This window comes from Mastacembelus armatus, chromosome 19, assembly GCF_900324485.2.
Source record: "Mastacembelus armatus chromosome 19, fMasArm1.2, whole genome shotgun sequence".
Taxonomy (NCBI): Eukaryota; Metazoa; Chordata; class Actinopteri; order Synbranchiformes; family Mastacembelidae; genus Mastacembelus; species Mastacembelus armatus.
In genome coordinates this window covers 11,589,769-11,604,308 of record NC_046651.1, presented here as the reverse complement: position 1 = coordinate 11,604,308, position 14,540 = coordinate 11,589,769, and the positions used below count along the sequence as shown (strand labels likewise).

The 14,540-nt window shown below is 38.8% G+C and overlaps 1 protein-coding gene across 7 annotated transcripts in view; it reads left to right on the top strand.

The window, feature by feature from the left end:
* The window catches only part of plce1 (phospholipase C, epsilon 1), an 80,769-nt gene that overhangs the window by 36,626 nt on the left and 29,603 nt on the right, over positions 1-14,540 (top strand). For 5 of the 7 annotated variants that reach the window (XM_026315470.1, XM_026315473.1, XM_026315471.1 and 2 more), the window contains 17 exons: positions 4,378-4,532; positions 4,626-4,793; positions 8,652-8,797; positions 8,884-9,031; positions 9,222-9,332; positions 9,428-9,537; positions 9,705-9,821; positions 10,804-10,845; positions 11,244-11,372; positions 11,455-11,591; positions 12,027-12,133; positions 12,320-12,444; positions 12,540-12,684; positions 13,066-13,230; positions 13,338-13,452; positions 13,596-13,755; positions 13,864-13,986. In XM_026315470.1, coding sequence (XP_026171255.1) covers positions 4,378-4,532; positions 4,626-4,793; positions 8,652-8,797; positions 8,884-9,031; positions 9,222-9,332; positions 9,428-9,537; positions 9,705-9,821; positions 10,804-10,845; positions 11,244-11,372; positions 11,455-11,591; positions 12,027-12,133; positions 12,320-12,444; positions 12,540-12,684; positions 13,066-13,230; positions 13,338-13,452; positions 13,596-13,755; positions 13,864-13,986 — 2,203 coding nt within the window. The remainder of the gene's footprint in view (positions 1-4,377; positions 4,533-4,625; positions 4,794-8,651; positions 8,798-8,883; positions 9,032-9,221; positions 9,333-9,427; positions 9,538-9,704; positions 9,822-10,803; positions 10,846-11,243; positions 11,373-11,454; positions 11,592-12,026; positions 12,134-12,319; positions 12,445-12,539; positions 12,685-13,065; positions 13,231-13,337; positions 13,453-13,595; positions 13,756-13,863; positions 13,987-14,540) is intronic. The other 2 variants (XM_026315474.1, XM_026315472.1) reach the window with 1 other exon arrangement.

The window sequence follows — 14,540 nt, the reverse complement described above, 5'->3', positions numbered from 1 at the left end:
GTTTGCAAATTCAGTTTTTTGTGACTCTTTAGGTTATGTTTTTTAAAATGTCAGTGTTCAACCTTCAAACTGTTTTTTAGCTCTAACAGTTTGTGTTTTTCTGTTTTCCCTGTATATTGTGCTTAGTGAATTCAGAACACATTAGGCACCAACTCACTGCCTGTAACCAAGCAAACATTGCAACTTAATAAAAAAAAAAGTATTTATTTAAATATGTTAAGGATGACGCAGCAGTATCAAAATGTGTGTGAGGAAGTGTTGTACACTGTGCCCCCTTTATACCAGAAACCGCACATCATGGCAGTCAAGAATGTCAGGGTCTCTGGATAACGTCACGTTGAATTGACCCTAAGAATGAATGTCACACATAGTTATGGGTTTGTTTTGACTCTGAGGATACAGTAACACATCTTGCAATTACAATCAGAACCACTGCAAATATCCATCTGTTCAGTCTGATTTGTGTCAAGTCACTGTGAAGTTACCCAGAGCCACTGAACTCATTTTGTAAAGATTTCATTTAGTTTTTGCAATGTGTGTTAGTTACTGAATGGGTCAGACACACAGTACGGTTTGACACTATGCCTCTCAGGAAGTAAATACATGCTTCTATTCTCAAAAGCTTCAAATCTAGGAGATTTTTACTGAATTATTTTGAACTTCTTAGAATATCTTTACCCTGGTTTTTGGCATAGTCCACACCTCTTACAAAGAATAGTCAGAATAACCTTTATGTTATATTTGTCTGCACATAACATGTGTAATAACGTGCATATCTGATCCAAGAGAGAAACTCCCTGCGATAACTCAGTGTTGTCAGTAGTCAGACAGATTATTGTTTATTGCTTCTGCTGCTGCTGTGTGTCTGTCTTTGGCTGCATCTCTGTATTGTGAGTCCATACTTGTGTTTATTCTTGTGTGTTTATGTTTGCAGATGTGGATGTGTTACTGTGCTGCTTTTTATTTATTTATTTTTTTTAACTTGCAGAAAGGATGTACTCTAAATAACTTTAAGTGTATGTGTTTTTATGTGCCAGTAAGGACTCGGCAGTACATTTGTTATTCTGGGTTTGATAATTTTGCCATGGAATCAAACTAATGATGGTTTCCCCTAAAGGAAAACACAATTTGGCACATTTAGAATTAAATTAAAATACACTGTGTTGCAAAGATGCACACAGAACATTCAGAGTTAGAAAGCAACATAAAGTTGATAATATTTTGAATTTAATATTCCATATACACTGGCAATTTATTTATAGGTTCAAAGGGCACATTTTTTAACAGTCCTTTTACTTCGGCTGTTTGTGCAGCACCTGTTTGAGTGCCTTACATAGTCCAGCAGGGAAGTTGTCATCAGCTCTAAACATGTGAGAACAGTGTACGTATGCTCTTGGCTCCTGACGAAAGACAGTAGGGGCTATGTTCAAGGCTCCTCTACATTGTGGTATTAATAACAGTGTTCTAATTAAAAAGCAAAAAACAAAACAAACCTCTCAGCAGTGTTGTAAGATTTCACCTAGTTTCTTCACTAGTTTTCTTCACACAGTTTTTAGAGTCATCTGTCTCAAAGGCAGTGCTTGACCCTGATTTGGTGATTTAGTCAAAAGGCTTAGTTCTAAAGTGCTATGTGCTTATAGTGATACATTTCAGACCAGTAAACATGCAGCACAAAAGACTGGTATGTTGTTTTTCATGTGTCAATCGAACACACACGTTTCCTGTTAATGGTTTGCTATCTGTGAAAACAGAAATGTCCCAAAAATGGTTAAAAAGTATGTGCAGTCGATTCTACTCCATCCACCACCTCATTTAAAACCAACTCCACACACGCATATATGCATATACACCCACAGGGTATTCATATTCAGCATACATTACAGATGAGTAAACCCATGCATAAAACAGGAACATCATGGTCAATTAGTCCACGTTTGTGTTCTCAGTCTCATAGGAAGAGGGCTGCATATTCAATATGGCTCCTCTGTGTTTCTTAGATTAGTGTTTATGATCTGTAAAGCATCAGTGACCTTTTTCTCATGGGTCCACCACAGATTATATTATATATGCTATCACTTTCACTGGAATCCAAGAACTTATTTAATTCCTAGCCAGTTTCAGTGTTTGAATTTTTCAAATAATTAATTTGAATTGCTTTGACACAAAATGGTGTCATTTTGGAATTATCTTGATTTTCTAACAGATCAAATGATATACAGTTATTAATTAAATTTGATAAAACCTAAATTATCATCTGTCAGCTGTTTGAAGCAGACATTATTTTTATATTTAGGGTATTCCTGTTTTCTGTATTGCTTTTAAATGATTCCACAGAATCTCTCAAGACCTTTTTGTCAGTCCCTTGGCTGACAGCATTGTGTGGCTGTGTGCTTTCCGGTTTCCAGCATGAATAAATAAGTAATTGAGGCCTCTGCATGAACATGAAATTCATGTCACTAATTTGAAGGTGTCTTCATTTCCACTTCAAAAGGGTAGCTTATAAAAACAGTTCTGGGGTGGAGACAAGGTATTGCCCATTTGTGCAAGAGGTGGAAGACTGGATAAAAATCTTCTTGACATTTTTATCTATTAAGATAAAAACCCACAAGTTATATTTTATGTTCTTCCACCGTTTTTTAGTACAGTGTAATAATTTACACTGCCTTTTTCTTCATTTTGTTTTTTAAGATGTTTTCCTAGTCGCAGCTGTTTTTGCATAATGTCTTATCATATTGTGTGAAACTGCATGTCAAAGAGGTGCAGTATTTATAGTTTGGGTTTATTCAGTATGCACTGTAATTTACAGATGATATGTTTTATGCAGTCTCATCAGTCTCCCAGAAACACATTTCACTTTTGTTAGTAGTCAAATTGTTTTCATTCTGTCTCATTTAAAGCAAAGATGTCTTTGAACAATGTGTTCCAGGTCTGGACTATTTATCGAAACATCATTCATAACTTATAGTCTGTCTGTAGGGCATTTAAAGGATTTAGTGGATTATACTGCCCCTCTAACAATGATAGATAGCTCACACCTGCTGCATAGTGTAAACTACAAACTTTCCAATTATTCTGCTTATCCCTTCCTTCCTCCCTGTCTTATCTCTGTCCTCTTCCCATCACTCTTGTCCTCTTAACCAGCCTTTTTACTTTGTCATTTAATTTAAATTTTACAAGTTGATTTCTTCTTTTTCCCTTCCTGGCTTTCCTCTTTATACCTAGTCTCTCTTTTTGTCCTATACACGCACACACTGAGAGAGTCCATTACAGAAGCTGTGAGGCCGGATCCACAAATCAGACTGTGTAAATAAGCAAGTTTTGTTCCTGCAGAGCAGTCGCTGCTGTTGCCATGACTGCCTGTTGCACATCTCAGGGATTACTAAGGACAGCCTTTAGGGCTGTGCTTGCATATGTTGGTGCATACAGTTTTTTGTGTGGGTTTGAGGGGGGTAGGTAGGTCTCTGTGCGTATGACAGCTGACAATGACCAGATGGAGTGTGTTATTCCTGGTGTTCTTTGATGTACATCTCCATGTCTTCATGATAATTAATTATAAACATTGTGTAACTCATTAATATGACACTCGGAAGTAAACCCTTCTCAAATACTTAATTCACACACATGCAGCTTTATGGTTAATAACAAAATGCTATTGTACAAGTTTGATTCTTTGAGTAATTTTAATCCTAGTGACATATGTTACTGTGTTCTGAAGAAAGACTGAGTCACAGTTTGATCAGTCAGTAGGTAAGGTGCAGCTCATCCTAGTAGTCTCTGAGCAGGGTCTTTTTGGAGACAGTGACACAAATCGAATCTGTATCTAATAGGCATCCAATTCCTCAAAAATTCCCTCAAATGGTTTCTGAAAAAGGTGTTAGTTTATGTGGCATCCATCCCGACAAAGTACAGTATGTCTACCTAGCAGCACTGTACAAACTGTCCATTAGTCCTTTGTTAGCCAAGCTGAGGATGGGTCGATGTGCTTGCATGTGTGTGTAAACACACAGACTAATGGACCTGACTTAAATCCAAACACAGGAGCTGGCAGGTGGTCAATGCTGTTTACAGGCTTCTCTTGACTTGTCGAGGGATAGAGAGTATGGTATGCAGGCACTGATAGGTTGGTAGACTTGAGATATTCAGGTTAGTCCTGAAAGACAGATACACATTTTATTTTTCGAGTATCTGCTTGTACTAATAAGAGGTCACTTCAAATATTCCCTCCTCCCCTCTACTGTATTAACCCTTAATTATATTCATTCCTTCATTTCTCTGGTTTTTATGTATCTTTCTCATACTTTACCAAAATACCAAGTAGGTGATGATACAGCACAAAATTATTCTGTTTTTCTTGTTGCTCTCTATTTTTCTGTTCAGAGCGTCAGCTGGCCAACAGTATGACCAGCAGCAGCCCTCTTCCTCCCAGTGTCAGTGGGAACAGTAAGGAGCTGGCAGAGCTACACCACCTTGTCCAGTTTCCCGAGGAGATTGCCTGCATCCTCACCGAGCAGGAGCAGCAGCTCTACCAACAGGTAGGAGGAATACCACACAACACATGCTGTAAATCTGGATCCAAAAAAAAAAAAAGAATTTTATGTATTTATGTGCTGGATATATGTCTGCAGGTCTTTCCATTGGACTATCTCTGTTTCCTCACTCGAGACCTGGGCAGTCCCGAGTGCCCAGCTAAACGTCACCCAAACCTCAAGGCCTCGCTGTCAACGCCTGCCATGCCTACCCAGAGCGCTCAGAGAAGAAACGCTGTGGAGGACCTGGTGGCACGCTTTAACGAGGTGAGGAGCCCACTCATATCAAATGTGTCTTTGTGTCTGTATCCCAAAAAACAAGGCAATGTTATTTTTTTTTCAAATGTAAAAGATTGAAGGGTTGAGAAGGATATCGGACCAGTGAATGTGTTTTCCTTCTGCTGGATTTATCCTGTTGTATTTACTGTGCCAGTCATACCAACTTATTAACATATGCACACACCTATAGTGGTATTACTCTCTCTGGCCTTGCTCCCTTTATGCTGAATGACTTTGAGAATAAACAATCATAACACTGTACTGCTGAGAAAGAGAAGTTGCGAGAGGGAGCGAGAATGATTGGGAATGATGAGGTCATCTTTAAGTTGTGTGCTTTTTTTCATCAGCTGGTTTTCATTTAAGTCAGTGAGAGGAGAGACATGAAAAACCAAATTTTTCCCAAATGCGCATTGTAGCCTTATATGGGCATGGTTGAGCAATAGTCAGATGACAACAGTGATTCTCCCAGGAAGACACTGATGAAGCCTTCGCATCATGACACTCCGGTCGCAGCTTTGACTGTCAGCTATGGTTCTGCAAGAGATTTCCTGAATTTTCCTTAGCTATTATGACAAATATTTTATTATTAATTGGAAATGTATTGAAGGATCTGGCAGGTTTTTAAATTCATTTTCCACTCTTCTTCACTGAGCCCTTGTGACATCATAGAATATTAGTTTCATGAAGAGGCATCAAATGAACAAAATAAAAAGTGCTCAGAAACTGTTTTGGTAATTTATTAATTATTTGAGCAGTTTTACAATCTTGCTAATTATATATAGATGAGATGAGAAATAATTAGATGAGATAACCTAGTCCAAAGAATTAATTGAAAATTGAGAAAATATTAGGTACATGAAGTGGTAATGAAAATTACTTAGTTGATGCCTGGGATATGATAAGAGGTTTGCTCTGAAATATAGGAAATACATATCCATGTATGGGTAAATTTATATATTATTTATGTAAATGTCTGGTTGGATCCACTGTTTTGCAATATTTATTTTTTAGTTTTAGGGTCTGGTTTATTTCCTCGCCCTTGACAGATAACATTTTGTGAATTCAAATCAAAGAGGACTCATTACTTTTAACCATGTTTTCAAGTCATGGACAGCAGAGAAACATTATGAAGTAAAGAAGAATTGCAGGGCAAGAAAAACTTTGGAGGCAGAGAAGGCCGAGCAGTTTGGGCCCTTTGCATCTGCCTGGAGTGTTGACAGGGCCACTATGTGCTCATGCGTTGAGTTTGTAATAGTTCCCTGTCAACCTTGCTTATGTAATTCTTGTATCAAGGAGAATCTGACCCTCATAGTTACTGACAGCATGCGCACAGATGGAGACAGACAGACGGACAGACAGATGGACACACACACAAACATCAAAGCGGGGATCAGCTTGTACCCAGCTCTGGTTGTGTGTGTGTGTGTGTGTGTGTGTGTGTTATCTCTGTTATGCTGTTATTGATATCACCTATGGTATGCTTGTAAGTGAAAGTGTTGTATGAGGAAATCTCTTATAGTCTTCACTCTCTAGTCTGTTCTCATCTCTGGTTTGCTCTTTTCTGCTTTGCCATTCTCTCTCTCTCTCTCTCTCTCTCTCTCTCTCTCTCTCTCTCTCTCTCTCTCTCTCTCTCTCTCTCTCTCTCTCTCTCTAAATATATATATACCATGTCTTCCCATCCTGTTATCTCTCATACACAACACTGAGTACACACCTTTGCTATTTGGAATATCAGAAGTGTTGCCAGCTCCTTGATCCATGGTGGTTCAAAAAGCCACTTTGCAGACAGTCAGAACGGTTTAGATGGTGACTGTAATTCAACCCAGTCGCTACCGTGGCGTCCCGTTATGTCGTAATGCTAGAAGTGACTGGGAGCAAATTTTCATACAAGGCACACACATCCTGGCATGCACAGAGCAAGAGAATAACAGATGAGAGACAGTGAGGCAGCGGGGTTGTTTGTCAGTAAGCCACATACAGAAGTTTCTAGAAAACCTTCTGCATAACTGAAATGTATGAGACATGGTTAATTTAATTTTCTTCATCTAACACACTGAAACATTTCTGATTGTAATTTTGTAAAATCAGCTAATTTACTCTGGTCTACAGTATCTAGCTGAGACTGTACAGACGAAATAGTTTTTAGTGTTTATCAAACATGGTGGAAAGAAACAATGAATACCTAGAGGCTTAAAAAAACAGAACTGCAGCATCTACAATTGTACAACAAATAGGCAAACTCCATCTGCTGATGAAGGTATAATAGAACAGTATGAGTGAAAGCTCTGTAACAGTTGTGGACTATGTGGTTAAGTTGCTTTCTCAACTGCTGTTTTCAAGGTCAAGAAACAACTTTCAAGCTGTGACATTTTAGTTCCACTCAACTGCATGATACATTTCATAAGATTTGAAGGAAGAATTGTGCAACTTCAAGCTTTATCTTTTCATCTTTTAAGATTTAGTAATTAAAGACTTTAGATGAGTAGGAACAGTTTAGAAGAAACAGTGTCATCCATCAATTGAGATGGATGACACTGTCAGTGGTCCTCACAGGAAGGCATAAGCTGGTGGGCTTGGATAGGTAGTAAATGTGAGAACTAACAAACCACAAAACTTAATTAAATGCAGTAGTTTATATGACTATAAAGAAAGTTATCCACAAGCCCTTCCATGTCTTTCCAAGCTATGTGTTATATTGTATATGTGTGCCTGAGGTTGGCATGTGAGTGTTCATGGTCATGTACCTTGTGTATGTTAAAAGGTCAGTATTCTATGCATGGACAGAGGGTTTGGTTACATGTGTTATATGATTTCTGTGGTTGCGTAATAATGCACTTAGAGATCAGAGGTGACACAGAAAAATAAAATCTCATTTAATCAGCGTTTCATCAGGGAATGTCAGAAGGAAAAGGACCTCAAACAAAAGATGTTTGTGCGTTTGACTTTAGTTCCTATGAAGTGTGGCTGTGGTGGTCCTTACAGATTCTTACATAACCTAGTAATAGATCTCTGCGCTCTGGGATGTTTTTCCGCCTGTAAGGGGGTTAGGACGTTTATGTGTGTCTTTGTGTGTGTATGAATACATTCATGAGTCTCTAATCCACAGAGACACGGACACTAGAGACCAAGCAGCAGCCATATTGAAATCTGATCTTTTCCTGTGTCGTGTGTATGTGTGTCTGAGAATGTTAAAGGAAGCTGACCCTGATACATATCTGGTTTGTGTCTTTTGCGTGTGTTTGAGGGCGGTCAGCACAGAGACAGAGTGCAGCTGATAGATATCTGATCTCATTCTTTTTTGTGTGGGTGTGTGTGTGTATGGGGGTGTCAGTATGTGGCCAGCTGCCATAGTCCTCTGCATACAGTTCCACTTTAGACACCCGGTTGCCATTACCAGATTTTAAAACAGGTGACATGAAAGACCATTCAGTTGACCATCATTTTTGCTGTGGATGTGGTTGCCTGTTCATAAGGTTTTAACACACCTAGTAACAGTAACCCACTAACACACTTAAAAGTCGTCTGCTGGTTTATTATGTGTTTGCCCAATCAAAACTATCCATTAAAACATTTTCATGTGGCTATGTGTGCACATTTCTGTTTTCATTGAAAAGATGTTCATTTTGAGCATTAAAATTAGATGGATGTTAAATTGTAATAAAATAATAGTCCAGAAAACAAGGATTTCTATATGGAAACAGTTTGCCTGGGTTTCATTTAGAGTCATGTTTATACTTGCTTAGTTTTTGGAGCATAAAGCTGACAGAGATTGGGGATGTCAAAAATATAGCTGTTTATCAATCAATTGGTAACTATGAGTAAGAAAGTGTAACACTCCATCAACAGGTGAGTTCGTGGGTGACGTGGCTGGTCCTGACAGCAGGGTCCATGGAGGAGAAGAGAGACGTTTTCTCCTACCTGGTCCACGTTGCTAAATGCTGTTGGAACATGGGAAACTACAATGGTGTAATGGAGTTCTTGGCTGGACTCAGGTTATACAGACGTACTAGAATATGCTCACATAATCATACTGTGCTCACAAATCAACAACTGACTTGAGATTTACTTGGTCTTCTAGGTCTCGCAAGGTCTTGAAGATGTGGCAGTTTATGGACCAATCAGATATTGAGACCATGAGAAGCTTGAAGGACGCTATGGCCCAGCACGAATCTTCTTCTGAGTACAAGAAGGTTGTGACCAGAGCTCTCAATATCCCAGGATGTAAGGTGGGTTTCTATTTATTCCAGTGACATTTGGGAATGGAACGATCTAGTTTGTCATGTGGCTCAGTCCTGATCTTCCTTAAGTAAATTTATATCATGAAAACATGTCTTTGTTTTTTCATCTGACCACAAGAAGGATAAAAAAAAACACTACAAATAGTAGTTGTGTTTTTCTCTGTCCTGTTCACCCTAGGTGGTGCCGTTCTGCGGGGTTTTTCTGAAAGAACTCAGTGACGCATTAGACGGAACAGCAAGCATCATCAACCTCAAACAGTCTCCCGATAACACAGAGGACTCTATTGAGGTAGAGTAAACATCCCAAACATAGACTTGATCAAAGCAATAAGAATCAGATCAATATTAGAATACATTGTGCACTGTTTTGTTTGCCCTCTCTAGTTTGTGTCTGACTACAGTGGCCAGCAAAACTTCATGTTACGTTCCGGTCCAGATGGCCTACATGTCCCAGATAAAGAAGCTACTGTCAGCAACATCCTTCAAATTATCAGGTACAATGAAATCCTAGCAAAAAGTAAGGGTTATGGTTTGATGTTATCTATTGTCTGCCTTCTTCAGAATGTTTGTACCACTTTCTTCTACTCACCATTTTGCTTTAATCTCAAAATGTTTTTTTTTTTTCACTTGACCCTTTGATTCTCCTCTTTCCTTTCCTTAGATCTTGTAATCGTAGTTTAGAGGCAGAAGATCCTGATGAGACGTCCACCAGTCCCTCTTATACAGGCCCTTCCCCTGCATCCAGAAACAACTCCTTCAGGGACCTCTGCCGCAATCAGTCAGTGCCCACTGTAGCTCCTTTTTTGCACACTTAGACTTTTATTTGTTCTTTGTTTACCCCCAAAACCAACCAGACTTCTTTAAGTATTGTGTTGTTTAAGGATATCCTAGAAGGGTGAATGTTTTCGGTCACAGGGTCTTGAACCTTTTTAAAGATTGTGGGAGATGTTGTACAAGTTGTGAATAAGCTTTTAAGACATACAGTGTCCAACAGCACATAACACCAATTCATCAAGGTGCTGGGATATTGTGTACCAGTTGATTGCATGTTGCACTTTTTACTTTTTGTTGTTTTACATAAAATAACTCATAGACTAAGTAATAGAAATGATCTTTCATTTAATAAAAAAATGGTATTTGTGGGCATGTCTGTATTGGAAAAAAAATAGACTTCTATATAATAATATAATGACTTGATGTTAAAAATTACAGACAGTAGTTTCCTTTGTTAGGAATATGTAGTCTATACAGTACACAGATAATGTGCATTCACAGCACACATTGAACTCTTCCAGGACTGTACAGTGTCTTGTTCATTGTCATTTTTCTTTTCTAATTGTCTTTCATAAATACTGGGACACCATAATGGGTTGGGAAGGGATATATTTACAGATTGTTAGGGAGATGAGGCGATGTTCACATAAACCCGTGTGTCACAGAGAAAAAAGATAACAGGTTACTTTCCTGTCTATACAGGAAGGAGCAGAGCTCTGGTACTTTTCAGCACACTGGTGTCAGGTAGCGAGTTGGAATTTGGACAGTAACGTATAATGTTGTTAGAAAAATGATTTAATTTCAAGCTTAGACTGTGGAGTTTGTCTTAGAGAAACCTAGATTTCTATGTTCCTGTTAGTTTTCCTCTTGGAATCTTCCTTTGATATTTTTATTTTCATTTCTGAGGGCTTCTGTTAAAACATCTATATCTATTCTTTATTCTTATTATACTTCATGTCCTTATTTGTCTCCTTCTCCCATTCCAGTTCCCATTCATTTAGAACACCACCTGAATCAAACCGTGTCCTGTAAGTGGTTAAAAGCGCTTCGGGAGTTTGAATGATGTTGACTGATATAGACATGGTTTTAGATGGTGTTCTGAGTAGGAGCTTGTTTAATAGTGAAGGAGTGTGGAATGATAAATGCATGATGTTTTGTTTGTTTTTATTTTGCTTGTTCAACCGATGCACTACAGTACAGAGCACATTTTTGTGCTGTTTATTGTACTGTAGATGCAGGTCATTTCTTATGCTTTGGCTTTACCTTGATGCAATACATAACTCACTTGCAGCACTAGTTGAATTTAAATGTAGAAACTGACAAGGACATCAGTCAATTAAAACTTTGAAAGTCAGACACTAAATTTAGTTTTTCATGTTTGTTCCCCAACCCTACACTCTTGGAACCCAACCTCCATCATTTTCAGATTCATGGTAGGAGACTTGTCAGATTCAGATGGTGACTTGTCGTCTGAGCCGGTGGTGAAAGAGGTGGAGTTTCAGGGCACTGAGGAGACACATAAAGCTTTCAGCCATGGCACTGAACTCATTCCCTGGTAAGGAACAAACACACACACCCACAAAAATGTACAGCTAATTCAAGAGACACTTCACCCTCCCTAAATTCTTTTGTTCTAGGTACGTGTTGTCACTGCAATCTGACATTCATCAGTTTCTGCTGCAAGGGGCTACAGTCATCCACTATGACCAGGACAGCCACCTCACTGCTCGCTGTCTGCTGCGACTGCAGCCTGACAACATGACGCTAACTTGGGGTAAATTATGAATTGATGAGTGTGTCATTTAACACATATAAACATAATTTAAAAGACATTGTTAACGCCTCAACTCTTTTTTTTTTTTTTTTAAATTCCAAGAACCAGCTGGAATTCATTTTGCTACTGTGTTCTGTAATCAATTTTTGTCGGTCATCAAGATTTTTTTAAACACGATGATTATGTTTATCCTAGACAGAAAAACCCCATTCCCTCCTCATTATTACTCTCTAAACAAATGGGAAACAGGCATCTTTGATGTAAAGAAATTCTATTTTTTTTGTGTAATTATGTTTTAAACATATTACAAATGTGTTTGTTCAAGGTAGGTCCATACCATATCTTTGGTAGCACATGCTGTTTAGACTGATTGTAAATGTGTGGATTTGAGCCTTCAGTGCATTCCAAATATATAAATATGTTGAATTGTTGCAGGTAAGCCACAGAGCACAGGGGCCTCCCCTCCAGAGCAACCACCGGGACTAGGACAGGCTGTAGTAGTGGGACTAACAGAAGGCCTGTTGGACCTGGGAGTGGTGAAGGTTTGTTAAAAATACCGATACTTGTTTGGCAGCTAGTTAGCAAAATTACCAAATCTAATGTAGAGATTGGAATTAGCATTTTTATTAAAGCAAGTAAAATGTATGTAATTTCTTTAGGTATATATTGATTCTTGAAAATGAGCTGTATTATTTCAAGTATAATCATTTGTTTATTTGAATTTACAGGCAGTTTTCCTGGGTCACCAGGGAGTGGACGTCCATGCTGTGTGTTTGCAGAACAAGCTGAGCCAAATGACAGTGGAGGAGAATGGTCTCAGCCTCCTCTATGGTCTCAGTACGACAGACAACAGGTTAGTTGTTTTTTTTTGTTTTAAAATCAAAATTTTGAACAGTGATATATTTGTGAAACACCTCAGTCATTAACTCATCTAACCTCTGCTTGTAGGCTCCTACACTTTGTGGCCCCCAACCACACAGCACAAATGCTCCATAAGGGCCTGTCAGAGCTGGTGAATGCAATCAGAAAAATGAAGAAGTTTCCTGACCAAAGGTTGCAGTGGTTGAGGAGGCAGTATGTCAGCTTATATCAGGTAAACTCTGAGCTTCATGATGCATTTTTCTATCGATGTCTGAGTCAAGCGTGCATGGAGTTACACATATCCCTAAATCATTCTGAAGTCAAGGCAGCATTCTTCCACTTGGCCAGTTTGTCCTGGTCATTTTGTTTGGGAACTTCAAATGCCCCAAGAGTCTAAAGAAAACTGAGGATGATGTGATTTTAAATAATGCCATTAGTACTGTACACCATTTTGAATAATGTTTTTCTAAGTTCAGAAATGTAGTCAGCACACACACAGGATGGTTGGAAACTGAAAGATTAAAGAAGGATTTTGTACGCATGACTTAAATAAAAGGATCTGCACTCTTATCCTGTGTTTGCTTTATTCCTTTGCTGTCTTTGTCCCTGTTAGGAGGATGGCAGATATGAAGGCCCCACACTGGCCCAGGCAATCGAACTGTTTGGTGGGCGCAGGTGGAACATGGGTACAGGTGGAGTGGAGAAAGCTGGCGCCCAAAAAAACAGTCCTCTGAGCATCAATGATAAGAGCAAGAAAAAGAAAAAGGTTCTTGTCAGGGTCAGTACATTAACTTCTGGTTATGTCTCTGTCATTTACACATTATCCTGGTCCATCATGGGATATAATATCTGATACAGAATAGATGTATGTTTGCACACCTACAGGGAGACAGTGGCGATGCCACAGATGATGAGATGGTGTCTAGGAAAACACGGAGTTGCAAAGAGGGACTGTATCGAAATGGGCCAGAGTCAGACAGCATTGACCAGGAGGATCCAGGTGACATTTTTTGACTATTTAAAAGAATAAAAGAGTTTGTTAAACAACAATATAAAGCAACATTTAGAGATAATATTTCATTATGGCACCGTATTATAGTCTGATCAATGTTTATTTACACTTATTCCTCTTTGCCTTCATAGAGGAAATCTTCCCTGGACCATTCTCCCTCTCATCCAGTAAGAACTCAGGATTGCTGGCCTCATCTTCCTCCTCCTCCTCATCCTCCAGCATGGCAGGGTCCAACCAGTGTCGCCCTCAATCTTCTCCAGTCCTTTCAGGAACTGCCAAGCCGCAGCCAGGGTATGTACTGTACATGAAGACTAGAGGTGTGAACGCATGAACCCGCTGACGTGTACAATAAAAACTTTAGGATGAGTCATTTTTCTTCTTCTTCTCTGTGGATTGCAGAGCATGGAGCAGCAGGTCGTGGCATGGTCGAGGTAAAGGCTGTTTCAAAGGCTTCCAGAATCTGATGGTTTCTGACAGCACAATGAGCTTTGTTGAGTTTGTTGAGCTCTTCAAATCATTCAGGTAATTCACAAATCAGTCTAGAAGTGCTTATGGTTTGACGTTTTTGGTATTTGTTTAAAGGCAAAAACCCCTAACCTGGCCTTTTCTTGTACAACCCACATTTAACACTCCTTGGTGGCTAATAATTCAACTATGACAGTTATGACATGGATGCCGTATATGTACATAATATTGTATATGTTTGTTGCCATCTTATTCCCTCTTGTTATAGACAATATGATAAAAGAAATTCAACAAATGCTTCTCAAGTTTATCATACCTCAGATATTTCCAAAGGTTTCTTCTCTGGATAATATTAAGCTTCTATGATAGTTATTCCTGTCAAATGAAAGGAAGTGGTGTTTTGCCTTGATAAGAAATAGATTTTCATACTAGTCCTCCTACATTTCTTAGATTGCTGTGCCTCCTCTCATCTGTTGTATCCTTTTACATTCCACATTTGCTTACAGTAGCTAAGGCCATCCAGAAAAAAATAAAATACTTCAACAAATCGGGTTGAAAGAATGTAAGGCAAGAAAATAGATTGAGCCAAAGTTCAAGTGACTTAAGGCAAA